General features: G+C 44.5%; 1 protein-coding gene across 6 annotated transcripts in view; it reads left to right on the top strand.

Moving 5' to 3' along the window:
• Positions 1–4,011: 4,011 nt before the first annotated feature.
• LOC117536123 (ninjurin-2-like) overlaps positions 4,012–21,509 on the top strand; it is an 82,705-nt gene continuing 65,207 nt past the window's right edge. For all 6 annotated transcript variants that reach the window (XM_034200858.1, XM_034200857.1, XM_034200856.1 and 3 more), the window contains exon 1: positions 4,012–4,244. In XM_034200858.1, the coding sequence (XP_034056749.1) occupies positions 4,149–4,244 (96 nt within the window). In that variant the 5' untranslated portion in view covers positions 4,012–4,148. The remainder of the gene's footprint in view (positions 4,245–21,509) is intronic.

Raw genomic sequence — 21,509 nt, 5'->3', positions numbered from 1 at the left:
TGTTGTGTGTGTTGTGTGTGTGTGTGTGTGGTGTGTGTGTTAGAGAGAGATACTGAGTGTACAACAAGATACAGAATGACAACGACAGAGCATTGTATAAGTCTCATTCAGTATCATTACACAGTGTCACGCGTCGCCCCAGCTGATTTAAGTCCTTTAGAAATATTCAAGTCTCAATCGGTCCTCAATTGACCATTTGCTAAGCCCCGCCCCTCATAGTTACTGTTGCTAAGCTTGGCCAACTTCGAATTGCACAGAACAAATGCAGTTTACAACGATAACGATAAAAGATTAACACTTTTTTAAGCAAAGTTGTTTTAGCATTGGCTGGCTGAAATAGCTGGTCACTAGATGTTATTAGCTTTAGCTAGCGACCGACCTCAGCTAACATTAGCTCCATAAAATAATATTTGTGAGTAGAATAAAATGTAAGAACAAATAAAGATTAAATCGTGATGTTTGTAAATGTCTGTTTCCTTGTATCTTGTAAACGCTTGTGATATGAGTCTTTAAAACTCACTGATAGCAACAAGATATCCTGCTTCATGATTGTTTGGTTGCTTAGTTTACATACTTGTTTAGCATATAAATAGGATTTTTTTCACTTGAATCATTGGCAACCGTTTTATGAAGAGATAAAATGGATGTGTCAGTTAACACAACACCTCCCTCAGGGTAAAGAGTTTGACTGACAAAAAGTAAGACTTAATATGTTTTCATAAACAACCGACGAGGACCATGGCGAGACGGCACTAACATAATTAAACCACTAACTGTGACTACTTCAACATGCTGGTGGTTTGAAAAAGAAATACTTTATTTGCGTTGGCAAAAAACAGAAGACAAAATATTGTACTTTTTTTTTTCAATGCAGCAATTCTGTTTGTGCACCATATTAGGACACTATGAAAACAGCTCCATCCTCTTTTCCAAATATGTTCACGTTTGGTTCCAAAAACCACAACCACTGTAGCTTCAACAAATGTTCAATTACAGGCCTCTTTGTGTTTACAGTGTGTATATATATATATATATCTAAAAAGCAATAAAAGGTTTTTCTTTTCAAAAGCCATTTATTTCCGACCGAAGCTCCTCAGACAGCTTGTAACTTCATCTCATTAACACCTCATTAACTGCCTATAAGTACATTTAAATCCACACGAAAGGATTAAAGCCGACCTGGAAGTATCCACTCATCACAGTACATGGAGTAATTCTATTCTTAAACTTCATACACAAATAGTTCTTCCCATTCATTCACAAGAGATAATACTAAAACAGGTTTTGTTAGTGTGGTGCAACAGCTCACAACTTTGTTTACAGTCAAGAGAAACATTGCAACATCAAGACTAAGAAGCAGCACAAAGTGCCTTCAGCCTTTATTTATAGAGGCAGCAAAGCGATCAAGGATTAAGAAAATTACAAGCATGGGCTTTGCTAACTTTTGTTTTATATTTCACATTTTAGAACATGCACAAAAGTCAGAAATGCCCTGAATGACCATTTCAAACCACCGCTTTCCCCTTAAGAACCTCTTGGTCTTTACTGTGTTTACAGACGTGCACAAAACTGAGCAACCCTATCTGAAAGCATTAGACATTTAGCAGTCAAAACAAAGCCCATCCTTTAAGTGTCAGGGGAGGGAGTCTATACATTTACCCCGTGCTGCTGGACATCATTTATCTGCACAGTATCTTATAGGAGACCTAGGAAAAGTCAGAGCAGAATGTAATTGGCATCTTTCAAAAACTCTCATTTTCTAGGAACCAAAGCCTGAGGAGGTCTTGGCTGAGGAACTCACTCTCAGTTTCTGAGAATGAAGTTCTGTGGGCAGGACGGTTTGTTTTCAACCTTTCATTTGAGGATTAACTTGAGACCTGTTGCTCAAACATTACACTAATCCAGGCTTAAATTAACAGTCCATCCTAATAGTCAAATATCTGAAAGACAGCAGAAGCGTAAATCTGGAAAACCACAAAACAAAACAGTTTCTCCAACGGTTTCAGCTGACAGTTCCTGGAAGCTTGTTGATGCAATTGTATCAAGAACAACACAGACGAAGGGCAGGTGTTACGGCTCCCACTCTCCAAGGACAGTATTAGTAACAGCTTAGTGTCATAATCAATAGTAGATCATCTTGATTTTGCGTAGTCTATGCCTGAAATATGAAAGAAAAATGACGACTCACATGTATAAAGAATTTTCTTTGATACATTATTGTTTGTGCTTGTGTGGTGATGACAGTTTATGTTGGTTATTTTATCTACCGTGTTCATCCTTCTACTAGTTTAGAGCATATTAAAGTGGATTTCAGAGGGGATGTTAAGCTATTCAATGCTCTCAGAAAATGAATTACAGTGCTCTTAAATTCTCTATTTCATTAAAAAAAAAGGCCACGAGCCTGGATGGGTTACTATCACCTGAGATAAACGTGGGATGGGAGTGCCATATTGTATAATTCCAAAAACATTAAAAGATAACCTATATTTTCATCCCTTTGTACCCTAGCATGGGACACATTGTTTCCTATGTGTGATGCTCTGTTTCAGGTAACATTAACATAATGAAATTCCTGCCGTTGAAGTGATCATTTTTCTGAGGATTATAGGATTGCAGAGGTATGTGTTTAATCACTGTTGACAACCATCGCTCCCCCGAGGACACTGTGCGTGTGTGTGTGTATTTGAATAAGATGGAAAAACGTTGTGTGTGTTGCAAAATGTTGGTGGTCTGATATGTTTGTATGAGAAAGAAACCAGAGAAACAAATATGTGTGGCATGTGTGTATTTGTTGTAGTGTGTTCTTTTTTTGTGTCTACTTTTCTTTGGTTCCTGTATTTTCCGCTCACGCTGACAAACCCATACCGCTGTGTTTGAAGGGTTTTCTGTCTGCTGGTTCCTTTCCTTGACTTTCTCTCTTTTTAAACCTTTAATCAAAAATGTCGAGTGTCACACAGGGTTAAGCTGAGACTGCATTGTCAATTATTGTTTGAGGGGAAACATATTTCCTCATGGACGTTTATTTTTTGACTTCATGTCATATCAAAGTCCTCATAGAAAGGAGGTTGTGACTTTCACCAAGGAGACAGGTATTCTTATCGCAAATGTATTCTGATTCTAATAAAGGTATTCTGAAGTGAAACCAAAAGTCAATTTGAACTTACTTTAAATTATATACGTAATTTAAAAAACAGGATATAGTTTCTCCCTAGGGAGGTGTTCCAGGCACGTCCAGCTGGGAAGAGACCAAGGGGTAGACCTAGGACCAGGTAGAGGGATTATATCTCTTCTCTGGCCTGGGAGCGCCTTGGGATCCCCCAGTCAGAGCTGGTTGATGTCGCCAGGGGAAAGGGAAGTTTGGAGCTCTCTGCTGGAACTGCTACCCCCCGCGACCCGACCACGGATAAGTGGGAGAAGATGATGGAGATGGATGGATTTAGTTTCAATTTGATTAACTAGAATTTGGGAGAAAACATTTCTCCTCAAAAGACAAGTGATCATGCAGTTTAGTTAGGGTTAGGGTAAGGAAAAGTCATTTTTGTTAGAGGCAGGGTTGTTGGTTTTGAGATATGTGTCTCTAACACTGATGATGTAACATGGCTTTGTTCCTATGCACATGGTATATGGAGGTCCCTTTTACCTGGGGGTCTGGGGTTCCCTGCTTTAGAGAGCTGTAAACTCCCAACAGTGGAGCCTCTGTGCTTTACAAGAAGACATCTGACCTCAGTTAACTTAACAGAAATACAGCAGAATGTTTTTGTTGGGCAAACAAGCACAAATACATGTTACTTGGTGTATATTGGTTTGGAAATTCAAATAGAATCATGGATAGGGACAGGCCTAACTTATATGGTAAAACTTGGACAATATTTGCTTGGTTTTCACCCTGATGTCCATTTCCAGCATTTCGACAACCTAGATTTGGTACAAGTGGAGAATAGAGAGAAAGAGAGAGAGGGAGCGGGTGAATAAGCCGTTTGTTTGTCTCGCTGTCTCTCCGGCCTGGTGCTTGGTGCCTGGCGTCCAGGGTCATTTCCTTTCATAGCGACCACTGCCATCCTTGCATTAGCATTTTCTCCGCTGTGGGGGTAACACTTGAGTGTGAGAGTGTGTGTGTGCTGGGTTGCTTGCACACTTCGGGCCTTATTATGCAGGGACTTGGGAAGACAGAGAGAGGGGAGCAGATCCGAGACATCGACCTGACGTCGCTGAGATCCACCATGCCAGCCAGCGGGCCCCTGCAGGTGAGTGCCCCCTGAGAGAGAGAGAAACTGTGTGTAAGAGAGGGACAGACTGGGAGAGAGCTGGGTAGAGATAGAGCAGACATAGAAAGATGAATTAAGTTGTGTTACAGATGCATCTTTCTATCTGTTTAGCAAAGGCCTCTCCTAACACTCCACCTTTCTGTTCCCCCCTCCGACTCCCCCTTTCATCTCCATTCCTCTCTGGTCTATCTGTGACTCTGAATCTCTGCTCCTGTCTTAGCTTTGCCGCAGAGCTGTGGTATGTCCTGTCTGTGTGAGAGCTGAGATCAGAGGCTGGCTGTGTGTCTCTCTGGGTTCAGCCCAGCGTTTGACTCTATTCTGAGACCAGGTTACGATCGCAACATCCATCAAAAATCAATTAGGGCCCGGGTGCAAAGTCTAATAAAGTCCTCTAATGCAGCAACGGGTCAACAGAATAGGTACTCACCAATGCCAAGAAAATAGGGCAAGGTTTGGGAGCATGAAGAGGATTTATTCAGTGTGTGTGTGTGTGTGTGTGTGTGTGTGTGTGTTTCTGTTAGACATTGAAAAGGTGTATCTTATGTCTTAGCTATAACAAGGGGCTTTCCCTTTAAATCTACTTTTTTCTAGGTAATTTCTAAGTTGTGTTTTTTAGTTCAGCTTTTCAGCTTGTTGTTAGTCAACAGTGGAAAAGAAATAGATCACAGATAACTAACTTACCAAGAGATAACATTTTAATTTCAGTCTAATTTTACCCGATAGCAACTCAGTAAAAATCTTATATTTGACTTCCTTTCAGCAGTATGACAGTTGCAGCAGCAGTATGAATTTATTTAGCAGCAAAAATAAGTTTGCTGCTTGCTAACCACGTCCAAATATACCTCTCATGAATGCTGGTTCTGTTCATTCATTGACTTGAGCAAACATACACTTTCATTCCCTGACTTTCCCTGGTATGATGAGTCACTCTTGCATTTTAGTGAAACCTTGAACAATATTCTTTATGAAAGTATATTGCATCTCTGATTCGATGAGTATCATTTGTCACAGTGATAACATAAAGCTGTAACAGTAGCTGGGGTATGTTTCATCAGCAATAAGCGAATATTATAAGCAGATGGATGGTGAAAGAGGATAAAGACCACCAAGACTGTTGGCAGAGACAGAGGCCATGGACATTTTTAACCATAAAACATCTAGCCTCAAATAAAGCTGTTTACTTTGAATTTTACATAGCGTTAACATTATATCTTGTGGAGAATCAAACTGCCAAGACAAAATCATACAAAGTTACAGACAGTTATGTGTGTTTTTGATGGGTCAATAATGCTTTTTAGGAGGTGAAAGACAGTAATGTATTTAGTGTCAAGGCTGTGCTAATAAGCTAATGTTGGTGGTGGCTAGCAAGGTTAGCCTTTCTGGCGCAGCTTCTTATCTAACTTAATGCTGTTAGGGGTTTCTTGTTACAGCCCCATGCTGGCAAAACGCAACATCTTGCAAGAAACAGCGCCTGAGGGCTTCTTAATATTTAACAAACTATGAATGTGTCATACCCACTTGGGGGAAGAAACTCAGCTATCAGACAATATTAACAATGTTTAGCTAAACGAAACACAAGGGTAATACCAAGCCTCATTAGCACTAAGCGAAAAAATGTAACGCACTTAGCACACAACTCACGGTAGAAATATTTTATACTTCATCGGTTCTGCACAAACAAGATAGTTGCTTTGAGAGAGAGAGTGTATGAGAGCTTCCGGTGTTGGGCTTGCTGGCTGCGCATCACCCATTCACCAATGGTAATGTTTAGATGGATTTAGGAACTTCCCTCTTGATTCTATTGGCTCTATCGGTTAAAAAAAGATGTGTCAATCATCAAAATCGACCGATGGGTTCCAGACATAGACTGAGCAACCCAGTCTCACTGCATTTCTTGTTATAATCACGAAATTCATTTAATCTATTGATTCGTGTTAAATTAATTTCGTGACTATTACACAAAATGCCGTGAGACTGGGTTGTCCAGAGATATGGAAAATACACCCAAATGACCCCAGAAGTGGGTCTTTTTTTCTTAAGAGTTGGTGATTCTTATGCTGCAGCCACACGGAGACGATACGGGTCGTATCCGCTACAGTTCTCTATCATATACACACGAGGCTGACAGGGAAACGCAGAAACAATAACGATGACGGATCCCAAGGTGGGTAGATCTGCAGACGCAACGCTCTGGGGGGCCAACCGGCTCTGTGTGTGTACGCCCTATACGATCATTTCCTGATAATGATGATGCAATAGCCCCGCCTCTCCCCACCTCTACTGCTCCCCCCGCGTCATTGCTGATGTGTTTCGCCAACAACAACAGTGTTCTTAGTGTTTCGAGCCAGGTCCCGGTATCTCGCAGGACAGTGCACCCAGCAGGAGCCTCCAGCAGACCCCCCCCCCCCCCCCCCCCGCACGGTTCCCCTCGTCCCTTGGAAGAGGCGGAGAGGTGGGTGTTTTTCATCTGCTGGTGGACTACCGGGGAGAACGCCAGGCTCAGAGTTAGTGGCAGTGGGTGCGGTGCACCTGCCTTTTACAGCAGGAGTACACGCTCGCCTTGGGGAGGGAGAAAAAGAGAAATAGCAGCCGCCGAAACAGCCAGAGCGCTGCCTCTCTCCCCACCGCTGCTGTTGTGTTTCGCCAACAACAACAATGGCAGATCACAGGGTTGCTTTTGTGCTTCAGACACTACTGACCATGCTACAGATGTTAGTGCAAAATCTACAGCTCCTCTACCACAACCATCAGTAACAAGTGGACATGGAGAACTATGAACTACAGAATAAAAAGAAGGGCAACCATGCTCGGGGGTCTTCTTCGCTGATTTTGGTGTATTTTGTGGCGGAAGTACAGCGCCACTTACAGGCCCGGAATATGTACTAAAGCATCTCCAGCGGGTCGAGCGGTCTCGTGTGGACGGACACGTTTCTGGTGCCGATTGCGTGTGGGCGGAAGACTTTTTTGATATCGAATTCGGTTGTTATCGTCTCCGTGTGACTAGGGTCTTAGAAAATGGAAAAACCATCTAATGAGATGATGAGTTTCATTGGTGTTCACGTGGGTGTGATTTTAATGATGATCAGCCAGTTCAAATTATTGTTGATGTCTATGAAGTCTGGTGCCTTTGAGGGTTGCACAAATCCACAATCTCCTGCTCTGGGGGATTTCGTTCTGAAACAGGATTCTGTGGCCAGGCTTGGTTTGTGCATTAGATTGAACAACAACTAACTAGCATTTTGGCTAACATTATGGTATAAGCTGAGCTGTTGGGCAGATTTGTGTGCCTTCTGGGTGGGCGTTCCCATAGGGCTGTCAATAGCACCCTTAACCACAGATAAGCTGATAGCATATAGGCTATAGCACCATTTGGCCTCAATCTGCCATTAGCTATGGTAGTAAGGATCACATCATATGGCTCAGAATGTAACTGTTTATGTTATACAAACTAAGTCCTTGCCACATCTATTTATTTCAGGCCTGGTTGCTTCATCACTGACTGGCAGATGTCAAAAGAGAAATGTGTGATCTTTGTAAAAGCGGAAATGAGTGTATTGGTATGCACATGCATTTTTGTGAAATTGCTCTCTCAGCATGATACACATCCTGTATAACAGTGGCAGCTCACGCTGGTGGTGTGTGATTGATCATCTCTACATTACACATGTGTCTGTGCTAAGTTGTTTTACCAGACAGATGGATGGCAGGTTGCTACTGTGCATTACAGCGTACAGCAGGTTTTGCAGGGTGGTGTATGTTACAATGTGAGAATACCAGCTATATAATTAGATGTGGATTTCCTAACCTCCCACTGGTATCAAACACTAATCACTGGTAATGTTGTCACGATTGTGAAAACAGTTTAACACTGGAACATTTCTACTTGATCTGCTTGGTTTTGAAAGGGTTTCTCAGTCTCTGACTTCATGACATTTGCTCAACCTGTGCACTTAGCATAGCTTCCTAATCATGTTCAAAGCAAAGTATGTAATTTGCTAAAATTTGATTTATGAGGTTTGGTCTGTGTGAAGCTGCCACGATGAATCTATTTCTATGGTGTGAATACTTTACACCTCAAAGTCACTCTCTATGAATAGAGCTAACAGAGGTGTGGAGAGGCCAACCTAAATTACTTGCCATAGTTATTATTTAAAAGTCATTATCACACCAGGTCAACTAGGGTTCGGAGAAAGTGATAGTTGAATTAATAGGATGAGAGACTAAAAGACTACAGCAGGTGCTCAAATGCTGTGGTGCGTTTCTGCGCCATTTTGGTTTTGCTAAAGTATCGTCCTGGACAGTGACGGTAAGCAGCTTATTGCCTGTTGCAAGCTAAACAAGTAAAGTAAACGCAGAAGCAAAGAATAAAGAGGAAAATATTATACTAACAGCAGGTACTTCTGATAAACTTAAAGGGGACCTATTGTGCTAAATGCACTTTTTGATGTCTTTTTAACATAAATATTAGGGGTGTGACGGTAGACGTATTCGTACCGAAATTATTCGGTATGGGCCCTTCGGTTCGGTACACGTGTGTACATTCAGTGTAATTTGCTCACATTGGGTTCAACGCGTCATAGAGAAACCAAGTCATTTCATTGGACGAGAGGCATACTATGAGAGCTGGTCACAGGGATGCGTTCAAATTTAGTCAGTAATTTGAGGAACTGGCGAAATAGCGAACGCAGATAAAGTTGAGCTCGAAAATCCTCCAGCATCATTGAAGTCTCCGGTTTGGGAACATTTTGGTTTCACAGTTACGTACAAGGATGACGGACAAAGACAGGTGGACCAAGTACAGATTATTTCAGTTCATCGAAATGCTGCATCTTAATGTTCATTTTGTTGTTTATTTGTTTAATAATAATTAAAACCCCCCAAAAAAATATCTTATGTTTTGTGATAATTGTTTCTGCTGTACCGAAAACACACCGAACCGTGACCTAAAAACCGAGGTATGTACCGAACCAAAACGTTTGTGAACCGCTACACCGCTAATACATATGTGTCCCCGGTGTGTCAGGGAACTCACAAAGTGTCAGAAAACAAAACCCTCTCTCTTTTCCTCCGTACTGTTGGAGATTTAAAGGGATAACTGGTCCGCTTTTCAAATCTCCGCGCGTTCCTATGAAGCTGGTTATAATACAGGAAGGAATCCATATCTACAAAGTAACCGTTAACAATAATCTACTTTAATGGCAATATGACAATGCAATACAATCATTACAATACAACATGATATATTACAGTTATATTGCAATGCTTAAGGAGTAATGCCGGCTTACTCCTGCTCTAGTCCGCATACTGCAGAGCTACTTTCACCCGAGCGCAGCATGTGAAGAAGAGGCCGAACGCCAGGGATCCTCCGGATATATACCAGAGTAAGAAGGAGAGGTTTGGTGTTAGGTCAGCTGGTCATCTTTTCAGGTCATCTCATTGGGAGACGCAACGCAGCAGGAAACGCAGCAGGAAACCAAACAGGCTCACTTTACAACAAAAGGTCTCAAGGCCTGCATACCTACACCTCCCCCACAGAGCCATAAAACCCTGTTTACTCCAACCAGCCCAGAATGTTTATAGCCATTTGTAGTCCTTACATTTATGAAAGGATAAAACAGAGAAATCAATATAAAACACAAACACAGGTATTGTTTGAACAGTATTCACTTAACTGCTACTGTTGATAAGCACCAGAGAAACCCAAGGGACCTCTCTTAATATCACAACCACTGTAGCTCGTTCTAAGTTGAATGCAAATCAGGACATGCTCTCACCTTCCCCCATCTTCCTTTGTCCTCAAAAAACACATGTCAACAGGCCCCAAATGCAGCTCACAGTTTTACCCAAATTATTCCCATTTTAAGCTTATCCATAGTTTGCTAACATGAATAAATACAAATATAACTCTACAAATCCCCCTTTTTATCTCCTTCTCCAGAGATAAACTTAGACAAGGCATTTTGAAATATACCCACGGTCATTCTTTTCTACTGTGTCCGTAAATCCATCCGAAGCTGGTATTCAGAGTACTTGAAACCTTCATGGAGACCGAACACCACTTTCCATGGCAGTGAAAGAACCATGAGGGGGTAGCTGAGTGCTAGAATCATCAGCCCCCCCCCCCCCGAGGAATAGCCCACAAGGACAGCTAATAGGGAGGGGGAGATGCAGCTTTCCCTTCACGGGTAGAACTGATCAGAGCGAAGTAGACTCCTCTGCTGCGCCGTCCCGGCTTGCCGTGTCTTTGTCTCCCCAAATCCGCTGACAGCAGCTTCTGGGCTGCCTGCTAGAGAGATGTCTTCCTCCTTCTCGTCCTCCGGCCCGCTGATGGCGGCTTCCGGGTCGATGCTGTAGAGATGTCTCCAGGGTCCTGCTCCTCCAGTCTGCTGCTTCCGAGTAGTCCACGTCTGCCAGGGCCACGTCCGTCCTGATGTCGTCCCCTGGTCCTAGTAGGTGGTTTCCCCGCCGCACACTGGCTCCCGTGGTACGAGCTGTCCCCCTTTTCTCCCAGGCAGACGGCATAAGAGGTCCGCTGGGTCACTCGGTCGGGGTCGGAGAGCCTGGGGTTGAGCCACTTTGTCCTCGTGCTTCTCGGGTCCCCCTTTTGGCGCCGGTGACCTGTGTGGAGAAATCTGATACAACTCCCTCAAGCCTACGCTCAGCTGTTTTGCCCCACTTGGAGCCTCTTGGTGGGGTGTCTTGAAACAACAGCCGTCTGTGAACAGGTTTTCCAAATTAATTGTAGACCTCGTATCTGCCAGTGCAGCTTCAGAATCTTAATACTTGGATTGTGCCAACTAAATAAGAACCTCAACATCTTTAGGTAAACTAAATAACATATTTCAATAGCTCTGAATTTCTGACAAGCATCTGTGTTTATTTTTAAATGAAATCCTATTTAAAATCCAAATATAATATGAACTGCTAATGTTTCTGGTAAAGAAACACACTAATGTTATGGATTCAAAAACAACCAAAATCACGATGCTAACAAAGTGAATGATTTCCTGGTGATTCTGCTTCTACCTGTCAGTGCTTAGATATTATCACGCTGAAAAAATGAATACAGAATTCCAACAAACTGTCATCAAATGTCTTTCTATTATACATTTAGATGAAATGTATATCCCCATAATGACCTAAACAATAAAGTCTATGGCTTTTACTTCTTTACCAGGCTAGTTACATGATGTTGTCTAAATTAAATTCTGTCTCAATACACTACTATGTTTTAGCTTTAACTGTAATATGTTCTTTCTACATTTCAAACCTCAGTTACTCTAATGTCTGCTAAAATATTACAAAATTGTTTCATTATCACAGGTCAACTTCTTCGGTTTCACAGTAGCCCCTTGGCCACTGCTTCTTTGTTACCTGTTATAATTCAAATCAATATTTAGAAACATCTCAACCTTCATCAAACAGTATCTTATCCCCAGATATGGAGCAGGTTAATTACATTCAATGCTCAATCCTTAAAAGAAAAATTTAAATTGTGAATTTTACAGCCATGTTAACATTTATACATTATACTCACTCCCCCTTTTTACACATGAAATCATGTGTAACAAAAGCCTGTAATGGGAGGGGAACAAAAACTGTCAGGTAATTGGTTAGGGACATAACGAACATTATTATCATTATTTCCACAGTGAACACTTCAGTGAAAAGAAGTGTTCCTCTCCGTCCTTCAGATTGTAGTTTTACATTTGCAAACCGCCAACTCATGTGAGAGGAAAATATCACATGTGCGGTTTCCCCTTTTTGTGGAATTTTTAGGAAACCTCTCGTTTCCCTTGGAGCTCCAAAATAATATGTTAGTCCAAAAACATGCTTGGTTAGTTATTGTTTTAGAATCATGCAGTTACACTGATCACATGCCGGCATTCATTCACACTCACACTGTCTGGTTGTCATGTCAAGTTTGGTCAGGTTCACCCCAGAGTCAGTCATCCACAGTGCCTTGTCAAGTTACACTGTCGGTCAGGGTCAAAGGTCAGTTGGTCTCCGTCTTTTTTGGCCATGTGTCGTGCTCTGCAGAGACTTTGACATTTCAGCATAGGCCAGTATCCTTTGTCTACAAAAATATGTCACGATTTCAACTATGATTTTCAAGATGATTCTCACTTGTCATTGGGACTTCCGCCTCCCACTTTTCCTGAAACTTGGTACAAAACTCACTTCCTTCGAGTACCACTACTAATTAAAATGTCTAATGATCTATTTCAGAAACTTTTGTACATAACTATTATCTTGAGTCAAAACATTACTAGGATCTGTGTCGCTCTGCATTTCATAGCTCATTATAATTCTGGTCTACTTAAAAAACAATGATAAACTCTTTAGCAGTGTGTGGAACCTTGGGTGTCCGAACATGCAACAATTACTCCCTCCTTTATCAAGGATTTAAAACCGAAGTCTGGTAATAACTATGCCACAATGGTGAAATCAACACTTTAGATTGGAATTTAATATGTGGCTTGGCACTAGCCATTAATACAAACAAAGATTTGTCCTATAGAGTGGTTCCTAAAACTATCCTTTTAATGGTGATCAATATTGTAACCAATGAGATCACTACTTCATTCACACGTGAATAAAAATGTCTTAAAGAATGAATTGTTAACATGATGAAAATATTGAAGAATATGGTTATACTCTGTCAGTGTGTTTTAGGATGATTATCATTTTACTTTAATAGTTTCCTCTTTACTGCTATTTTTAATTTACCAAATGATTAATAAATCTTTCTGTCTTTACGTATTTATGAAGTTAATTCAAGTTATTTAAATGTGCGTTTCGTGAATAAGTGTGTTTATGTGTAACTCACTCATTCCCGTTCTCCTTTCCTCCTCCCCTGGTTTTCTCAAGCCGTGACCCCGGCCTCCTCACTTCTAATCGACCATGCCAACTCCTCTGATTCTGTCTTCTCTTCAGTCCATCAGCTGTTGAATCCATCCGCTGTAACTTTTGTAGGCAGCCATTGGCCCAGTCACATCCGCAGCCCCATCATGCCACTGTTGTTGCACTCCTCCTTTACAGTCTCTCTGCTGTTTTTATGGAGGGCGGATTCTGCTCTCATGTCTATTGTGCCAAATCTCGCGGCGCAGTTTGGAACTTCATGTCCTGTTTGAGGGACCGATGAGAGTATCTCTCTGTATGTCAGCATGCTGGTTTGGTTCTGGATGCCACAGGTGGAGATAGTTCTGGCTGCAGTCTTGATGTAGTCTTGTTGTTGTTGTTGGTTCAGCTCTGGTTCTCTGTCTGTACGATGGAGAAGGAGGAGTCTCCTGTTGGGTTAGGTCTCGTTGTCTGCTTGGAGGGTCGGGATCAAAGCCTTTCTAACTCAGAGGGGGAGTCCAGGTCCCGGTACACATTACCTATAAGAAGTCTAGCACACTGATGTTAAATAAATCCAACCCTTTCCACTCTGTCTCTTTCTAATCATACTATCTGTCTTAGTTGTTAAATGCCATCTAAACAACATAATTAATGTCTACTTATGATATTACAAAAACTAACTCCAAAAATTGTTTCATCCATTGTTACATATTTACTCAACACAACTCTGAAATACTTACATGTTTCCAGCATCACATATTCCACACACTATGAAAGAACATCTCCATATCTTCTCTCATTTTAAATCCCACTGTTACTTCGAACAATAGTAAACCTGCAGAGCACACCAATCGGATCACAGTAATGAAATTTGAATCAAGTGTAGGCCTATGTCTTCTTCCTGAACATTTATTTATATTGTCTACATTTGCAAACAGTTCGAGTGTAAAATGTGTTTTGCACAATGTATTTACACTCTACAGATTCTTGAGTTTACTCATCTCCTGGTGCTGTCGTTGTAAAAAATGTTCAATCCCTTATTGTTTTGTACCAGTTTACCAAACAATACCGGCCAGCAATGTAATGATTAAACTCTAAGCTCGCATAAGTTTCAAGGGTGTGATACCCCCTTTCAGCCACTAGATGGCAGCAGCAGAAGTTTCAAGGGTGTGATACCCCCTTTCAGCCACTAGATGGCAGCAGCAGAAGTTTCCAGACAAAGGGAAACGCTCTACCTTGGTTTAATATATAACAGACCTCTGGCTTTAAGCTTTTAGCATTGGTCTGTTATTTAAACCCCAGTTTTAAACGGCGACTCGATCTGATATATCGAGTTTTCAGGTTTTGCCGTGCAGGATTCAAACCTCGCATTCACACAAACTGCACCATTTCTACGCCACTCAGGAATAAACACCTGCAGATCCACGCCAAACTGCTCTATTTCACGTCACGCAGGACTTTCGTCTACCTGTCGATCCACGTTTACGTTTTGTATATAACTTTCCTAACATAGTAAAATATGCATTGTATATTCCATTTAAACTATAAAAACACTGTGAAACGCCTACAGACAATCCTAAAGTTTTAGCGTATCCAATTACAGACAGGCGACTTTCATCGTCTGCTTACCTTATTTGCAAAGTTGCAGAGTCCTGCTGATTGTCTGAGATGTTTGAAAGCGTCTGAATTCTTCCTCCGCTTCGTTATCTCTAGACGTCGGGTCACCATTTTGTTGGAGATTTAAAGGGATAACTGGTCCGCTTTTCAAATCTCCGCGCGTTCCTATGAAGCTGGTTATAATACAGGAAGGAATCCATATCTACAAAGTAACCGTTAACAATAATCTACTTTAATGGCAATATGACAATGCAATACAATCATTACAATACAACATGATATATTACAGTTATATTGCAATGCTTAAGGAGTAATGCCGGCTTACTCCTGCTCTAGTCCGCATACTGCAGAGCTACTTTCACCCGAGCGCAGCATGTGAAGAAGAGGCCGAACGCCAGGGATCCTCCGGATATATACCAGAGTAAGAAGGAGAGGTTTGGTGTTAGGTCAGCTGGTCATCTTTTCAGGTCATCTCATTGGGAGACGCAACGCAGCAGGAAACGCAGCAGGAAACCAAACAGGCTCACTTTACAACAAAAGGTCTCAAGGCCTGCATACCTACACCTCCCCCACAGAGCCATAAAACCCTGTTTACTCCAACCAGCCCAGAATGTTTATAGCCATTTGTAGTCCTTACATTTATGAAAGGATAAAACAGAGAAATCAATATAAAACACAAACACAGGTATTGTTTGAACAGTATTCACTTAACTGCTACTGTTGATAAGCACCAGAGAAACCCAAGGGACCTCTCTTAATATCACAACCACTGTAGCTCGTTCTAAGTTGAATGCAAATCAGGACATGCTCTCACCTTCCCCCATCTTCCTTTGTCCTCAAAAACACATGTCAACAGGCCCCAAATGCAGCTCACAGTTTTACCCAAATTATTCCCATTTTAAGCTTATCCATAGTTTGCTAACATGAATAAATACAAATATAACTCTACAGTACCCACATCTCTAAAAAAAAGAAAAGAAAGGGGGGTGCTAACCATGGATGTATAATAAGAACTGGATACAGCGTCGGAGGCGGGATCTCGTTCTTTCCTATGAGAGCTGCTCATTGGCGCATGAGGACAAAATGACCCAACTTTTGAGAGAGCGAAACGTCACAGATTACCCGTCATGCCTGGCTGTCAGAGCAGAAGAACCCGTATGTGCGCTCACAGAGCATGCACCCCTTAAGCCCCGCCCCCTGAGCTCCCACTCTCGGCTCACTTGAATGAATGGAGACAGAAAATAAATCTAGATTTGGCTTTTAGTGCATTTTACAACTTTAAGGACCTAATGATTATAATAAGGGCTATAAAATAGTTCATACTGGGTAGTTTATTTAGTTTAAAAAAAAGTATCCGCTGATTTACAATGGGGAAAAGCCCAGAAAAGTCTTTCTGGGCCCAGTGACGTCATGGACTGATACGGAAATTGTAGTACCGCCGTTTGGACACAACAAATATTTTCATCAGAGTCCGGCGCATTTCCTGGGAGCTTGGTGTTAACAAGCAGATCCAGAATTGTCGCTCCTATCACGTCATTGGCGACATCCGGCCGACGTGACCATGGGAGCCTGCCTGCAGGCGCCAGTCTCAGGACACCTCCACTCTCAGGACAGGAAGTGAATGCACACTAAGAATTACAAAATAAAATTGCCACTATCAGTACAGCGCCACTTTCCGAACAGGAAATGCACGCAAATACAAAATAAAATCGCACTGACACTTATTATCTACATATGTATATATGAATATATATAAAAATAGGGACACCTAGTATTGTTTACTTACAGTAAAGCACCACTTTCCGAACAGGAAATGAACGCCAATACAAAATAAAATCGCACTGATACTTATTATATCTATATATATATATATTTATATATATATAAATAACGACATCTTGTATTTTAGTTACACCCGCTAGACAACAGTGGAGGGTTCGAGAAACAACCGTGTTTGCCGGGGTGGAGGTTTCCGGCTGGAACCTCCCCACCTCCGCCGCGGGACCCGTGGTGGGGCCCTTGAGTCAGACGGTGTGTCTTGGTCACGCTTCATATCGGCCGGCCCGGGAAGGAAGAGAAACGCAGAGTGGGGGGAAGTCCCCCACCCCAACGCAGCACACCCTCCCTGCCATCAGAGTCGAACCCGCAGTTCGGAGGAACCGACCGCCAGAGCACCGGCACTATGCAGTGCCGGTGGAGGCCCTCCGATGGTGGGTCGCATTTGCCATTCGATCAGTGAGAGGAGAGGAGAAAAATGCAACAAAAATTGTCAAATCCATTAATATATGGATGAGTGGGGGGGGGGAAACGGCTGGACACAGGCCGTGGGGGGACAGTGTCCCCGGTAGAAGGAACCGGGTGAAATAGCCAAAAAAAAGAAAAATTAATACAACCGGGGAAAATAGGTGGAAAAGTGAAAAAAGTGTCGGAAAATGGGCACTCGTGAGGCGGGCAGAGTCCCCTGTCAACTCCCGTTACATTCCTCCATGGTGTCATTTGAGCGGAAAATGGCTAAGTCAACTTTACGAGAACCAGGCTGGGGGGGTCAAAAGGACTTGACCAAGACCGACCCAAAGTACATGGTGAGCAGACTCATCACCTCCGTGATGAGTCTCCATTGTGATTTGAAAACTTCCATCAGACGAGTCCTTCGGGAGGGTGGGAAAAAAACGTGTTCGTCAGAATCGTCACTTCCTGTACTGAGAGTGGAGGTGTCCTGACAGTGGAGCCTACACCGGAACTGTCCTGAGAGTGGAGGCCTGCAGGCAGACCCCCTCTCAACATGACACGTCCCAACCTATCGTAGCACATGTACCTCCGAGTGAGTTCCTTAAGAAGCGAGGCAAGAATACCTCCTAGCCTCGGAAAACGAAGAATGGAACAGGCTAGCAAGTGTGCGTCATATGAGAGGCCCCGCCTTACATTTTCCGCCATCGATTTTGTAAATTGGTCCGTGGGCAACGCATTGTGGGGATTTTAAGACCGCGGAGTCTATACATGTGCAGCCTCGAAATGTCCCGCAACTAAGTATGCCGGCCTCGGTAGAATTCCAAGTATCCTGGACATTGGAACAGTCCTTCGGCGGCACTCAATTACGTAGTATCCTTTAAATAGTGGCTCTGAAGCAGCTTTCCTCGACATTGAGAAACACCCACAGTCGCAGCTGTGTGTCTGTGTATTCAGCAGGATGTCTGCTGGAGGCTTAGAGTAAAGCCTGCTTCAGGCAGGACCCAAATGCAGAATAAACTGATAACACCTTTATTTCAAGGATATGAATAAAACTCAGACAAAACAGAACACTCCCCGGTGAACTCAGTCACCAACAAAAGACGAACCAACACTGAACACAGGTAGAGCCAAGACTAAATACAGGGAGGGGTAATCACAAGACGAGAAACAGCCGGGCAGGGGAGGAGAAACACAAGGGCCACAGGTGAACACAATCAGACAACTAGACACACCAGGGAAACTAACGACAGGAGGAAAAACACAGGGAAAAGGACCAGACAATATACACGGAGGAAAACACGACAGGGAGAACAGCAAAACACCCAAAACAAGACATACAAAACGTGACATAACACAATAATCGTAACAGAACCCCCCCCCTCAAGGGACGGATTCAAGACGTCCCTAAAACACCAAAACAGTCCAATAAACGTCCAAAACCCCCCAAAAAAACAATGTCCAGCAGGGTGGGTGGAGGGGGACCGGAGGAGGGACACAAAACTAGGGCCACCAGAGTGGGTGGAGGGGGTCCGGAGGACGGGTCTGGGCTGACAACCCAAGAGCACCGCGGAGGACCCGGAAGGGATTTCGGGCGGACGGCCCGGGGGCAAGGCAGAAGCCGAGAAGGGGGACTCGGGCGGACGGCCCGGGGGCAAGACAGAGTCCAAGGTGGGGGTTATGGAGGGGCGAAGGCCACCGCGGGCGAACTCAGGGGGCCGAGCATGAGGGCGAGGGCCGCGGCCGGGAAAGTCAGGGCACCGGGCTCGAGGGCGAAGGCCGTGGCTTTCAGGGGGCCGGGATCGAGGGTGAAGACTGCGGCTCTCAGAGGGCCCGGGCTCGAGGGCGAAGACCAGCCAGCTCCGGAGGCCGGGCAGGAAGGCGCTGACGGGACAGCGCCGGAGGCCGGGCAGGACCCGGTGTCGGAGCTGGTGGGACAGGCCTCGGCAGGATCCCCCACGGAAGAGGACCAGGACACGGGATTGGCAGGACCCCCGGCAGGAGAGCAGTCGGCGGGACCTCCAACGGGACAGGACATAGGGTTGGCAGGACCCCCGGTAGGAGAGTAGACGGCGGGACCTCCAACGAGACAGGACAAAGGGTTGGCAGGACCCCCGGCAGGAGAGTAGTCGGCGGGGCCTCCAACGGCACAGGACAAAGGATTGGCAGGACCCCCGGCAGGAGAGTAGTCGGCGGGGCCTCCAACGGCACAGGACAAAGGGTTGGCCGGACCCCCGGCAGGAGAGTAGTCGGCGGGACCTCCAACGAGACAGTACAAGGAGCTGGCAGAACCCCCGGCAGGAGAGTAGACGGCGGGACCTCCAACGGGACAGATATACGATTGGTAGGACCCCCCGGCAGAGGAGTAGTCGACGGGGCCTCCAACGGGACAGGACATGGAGTTGGCAGGACCCCCAGCGGAACCTCCAACGGACCAGGACATTGGGTAGGGACTTGAGCCGTGACTCGAGAGGGGTCTCGAGAGGAGACTCGAGAGGGGAACCAAGGGGGGACTCGAGAGGAGACTCGAGAGGAGACTCGAGAGGGGAACTAGAGAGGGGACTCTAGAGGAGAGACTAGAGGAGGGACTAGAGGAGGGACTAGAGGAGGGACTAGAGGAGGAACTAGAGAAGGGAACTCGAGAGGGGACTGGAGAGGGGAACTAGAGAGGGGACTCGAGGATGGACTAGAGGAGGACTAAAGGAGGGACTAGAGCAGGGACTAAAGGAGGGACTAGAGGAGGGACTAGAGGAGGGAACTCGAGAGGGAACTCGAGAGGGAACTGGAGAGGGGACTCGAGAGGGAACTGGAGAGGGGACTCGAGAGGGGACTGGAGAGGGGACTCGAGAGGGAACTGGAGAGGGGACTCGAGAGGGGACTGGAGAGGGGACTGGAGAGGGGACTGGAGAAGTGACTAGAGGAGGGACTAGAGATGGAACTCGAGAGGTGACTCGAGAAGGGACTAGAGATGGAACTCGAGAGGTGACTTGAGGTGACTCGAGAGGAGACTGGAGGGGTGACTTGAGAGGAGACTCGAGAGGGGACTTGAGAAGGAACTTGAGAGGAAACTGGAGAGGGGACTCGGGAGGGAACTTGAGAAAAAACTGGAGAGGGGACTCGAGAGGAAACTTGAGATGGGACTGTGGCAGCTGGGACCAGAGCTGGGTCTGGAACCATGGCCGCTGGGGCCAGAACTGGGTCTGGAACCATGGCTGCTGGGGCCAGAACTGGGGCTGGAACAATGGCTGTGTGGGCCGGCTCTGTAGCCGGAACCATGGCTGCTCGGGCTGCTAGCCTGGCCTTGCGACGACTCCTCTTAGCAGCCACCTGAATACTCAGTGGACCTCCATAAGCCAGACGAGTTCCGGAATACAACTCCTGGACAGGAGCAGGAACTGGGGCAGAAGCACGGGTTGACTTCAGGCGGAACCCACCAAGGCGTATGGTGCCAGGTTGGGAATTGGGAGACATGGAGCTAGCATGCCTGGGGCTAGCAGGCCGGGAATCAGGTTTGACCTCAAAGCTGCCAAAAAAGTCCTCCACCCACTCGGATAGCAACTCCCTCAACCAGGGCGTAGGGTAACGGCGTTATTTTTGGCAGTAACTAGTACTCTAACGCATTACTTTTTAAATTCAGTAACTCAGTTACCGTTACTACATGGTGCGTTACTCCGTTAGTTGTTTTATATAATCAACAGCCAGGTGAACAGAGATGAGAACTGTACTTAAGTACAGTACTTGAGTAAATGTACTTAGATACTTCCTGTGTCACATGCGGAGACGGGCTGTGGGCGTGTTTGTGTTGTTTACTAACAAGACTATCATGGCGGCGGCGGAGCTCAAGTCTAGTTTCTCCACCTGGAGATATTCTCACTATTTCACTTTTGTCGAGCACAAAGAGCCGACGCCACTCCACCTCCACCTAAGCAACAGCGGCTGGATTTTAACCAAGGGACTGCTGGCCAGGGAAAAGTCGATAAAGCCATTGCACGGTATGTTGTAGAACACATGCAGGCTATTGCTACAGTGGAGTCACCCGCTTTCAGGGAGCTAGTTAGCATGATAGCATGTCCGGGCGGCACACGGCATATGGGACGGAAAACTTTTTCCAACTACCTGGAGAAAGAATATACAAAAATGGAAAGCCAGCTAATATCGATGCAATCCAGATTGCATATAAGGCATGTCAAGTTGATCAACAGATTGTATTATTCTCCAATGCAATAACAGTACTGAAATGAAGGCTATAAGGGCATTAATGGGAGCCCTTTTTTTAAGTAAGCTAACAAAAACGTTACTTTTCACAGTAACGCATTACTTTTTGGTGTAAGTAACTAGTAAAGTAACTGAGTTACTTTTTAAATGAAGTAACTAGTAATGGTAACTAGTTACTGGTTTTCAGTAACTCGCACAACACTGCTCTTCACTACTGGAGGCATATTTAAAGTCATTCCTCAAACATGTCAAATTGTACTCCACCTCATACAAACTGTCCGCTGGGTCCATTCTTGGTTGGTTCGTTCTGTTACGGTAGAGTGAAGCAGGCAGGACCCAAATGCA

Source organism: Gymnodraco acuticeps, unplaced genomic scaffold (assembly GCF_902827175.1).
Source record: "Gymnodraco acuticeps unplaced genomic scaffold, fGymAcu1.1, whole genome shotgun sequence".
Taxonomy (NCBI): Eukaryota; Metazoa; Chordata; class Actinopteri; order Perciformes; family Bathydraconidae; genus Gymnodraco; species Gymnodraco acuticeps.
The sequence above is the reverse complement of the archived record's forward strand: the minus strand, read 5'-3'. Positions and strand labels throughout refer to the sequence as shown.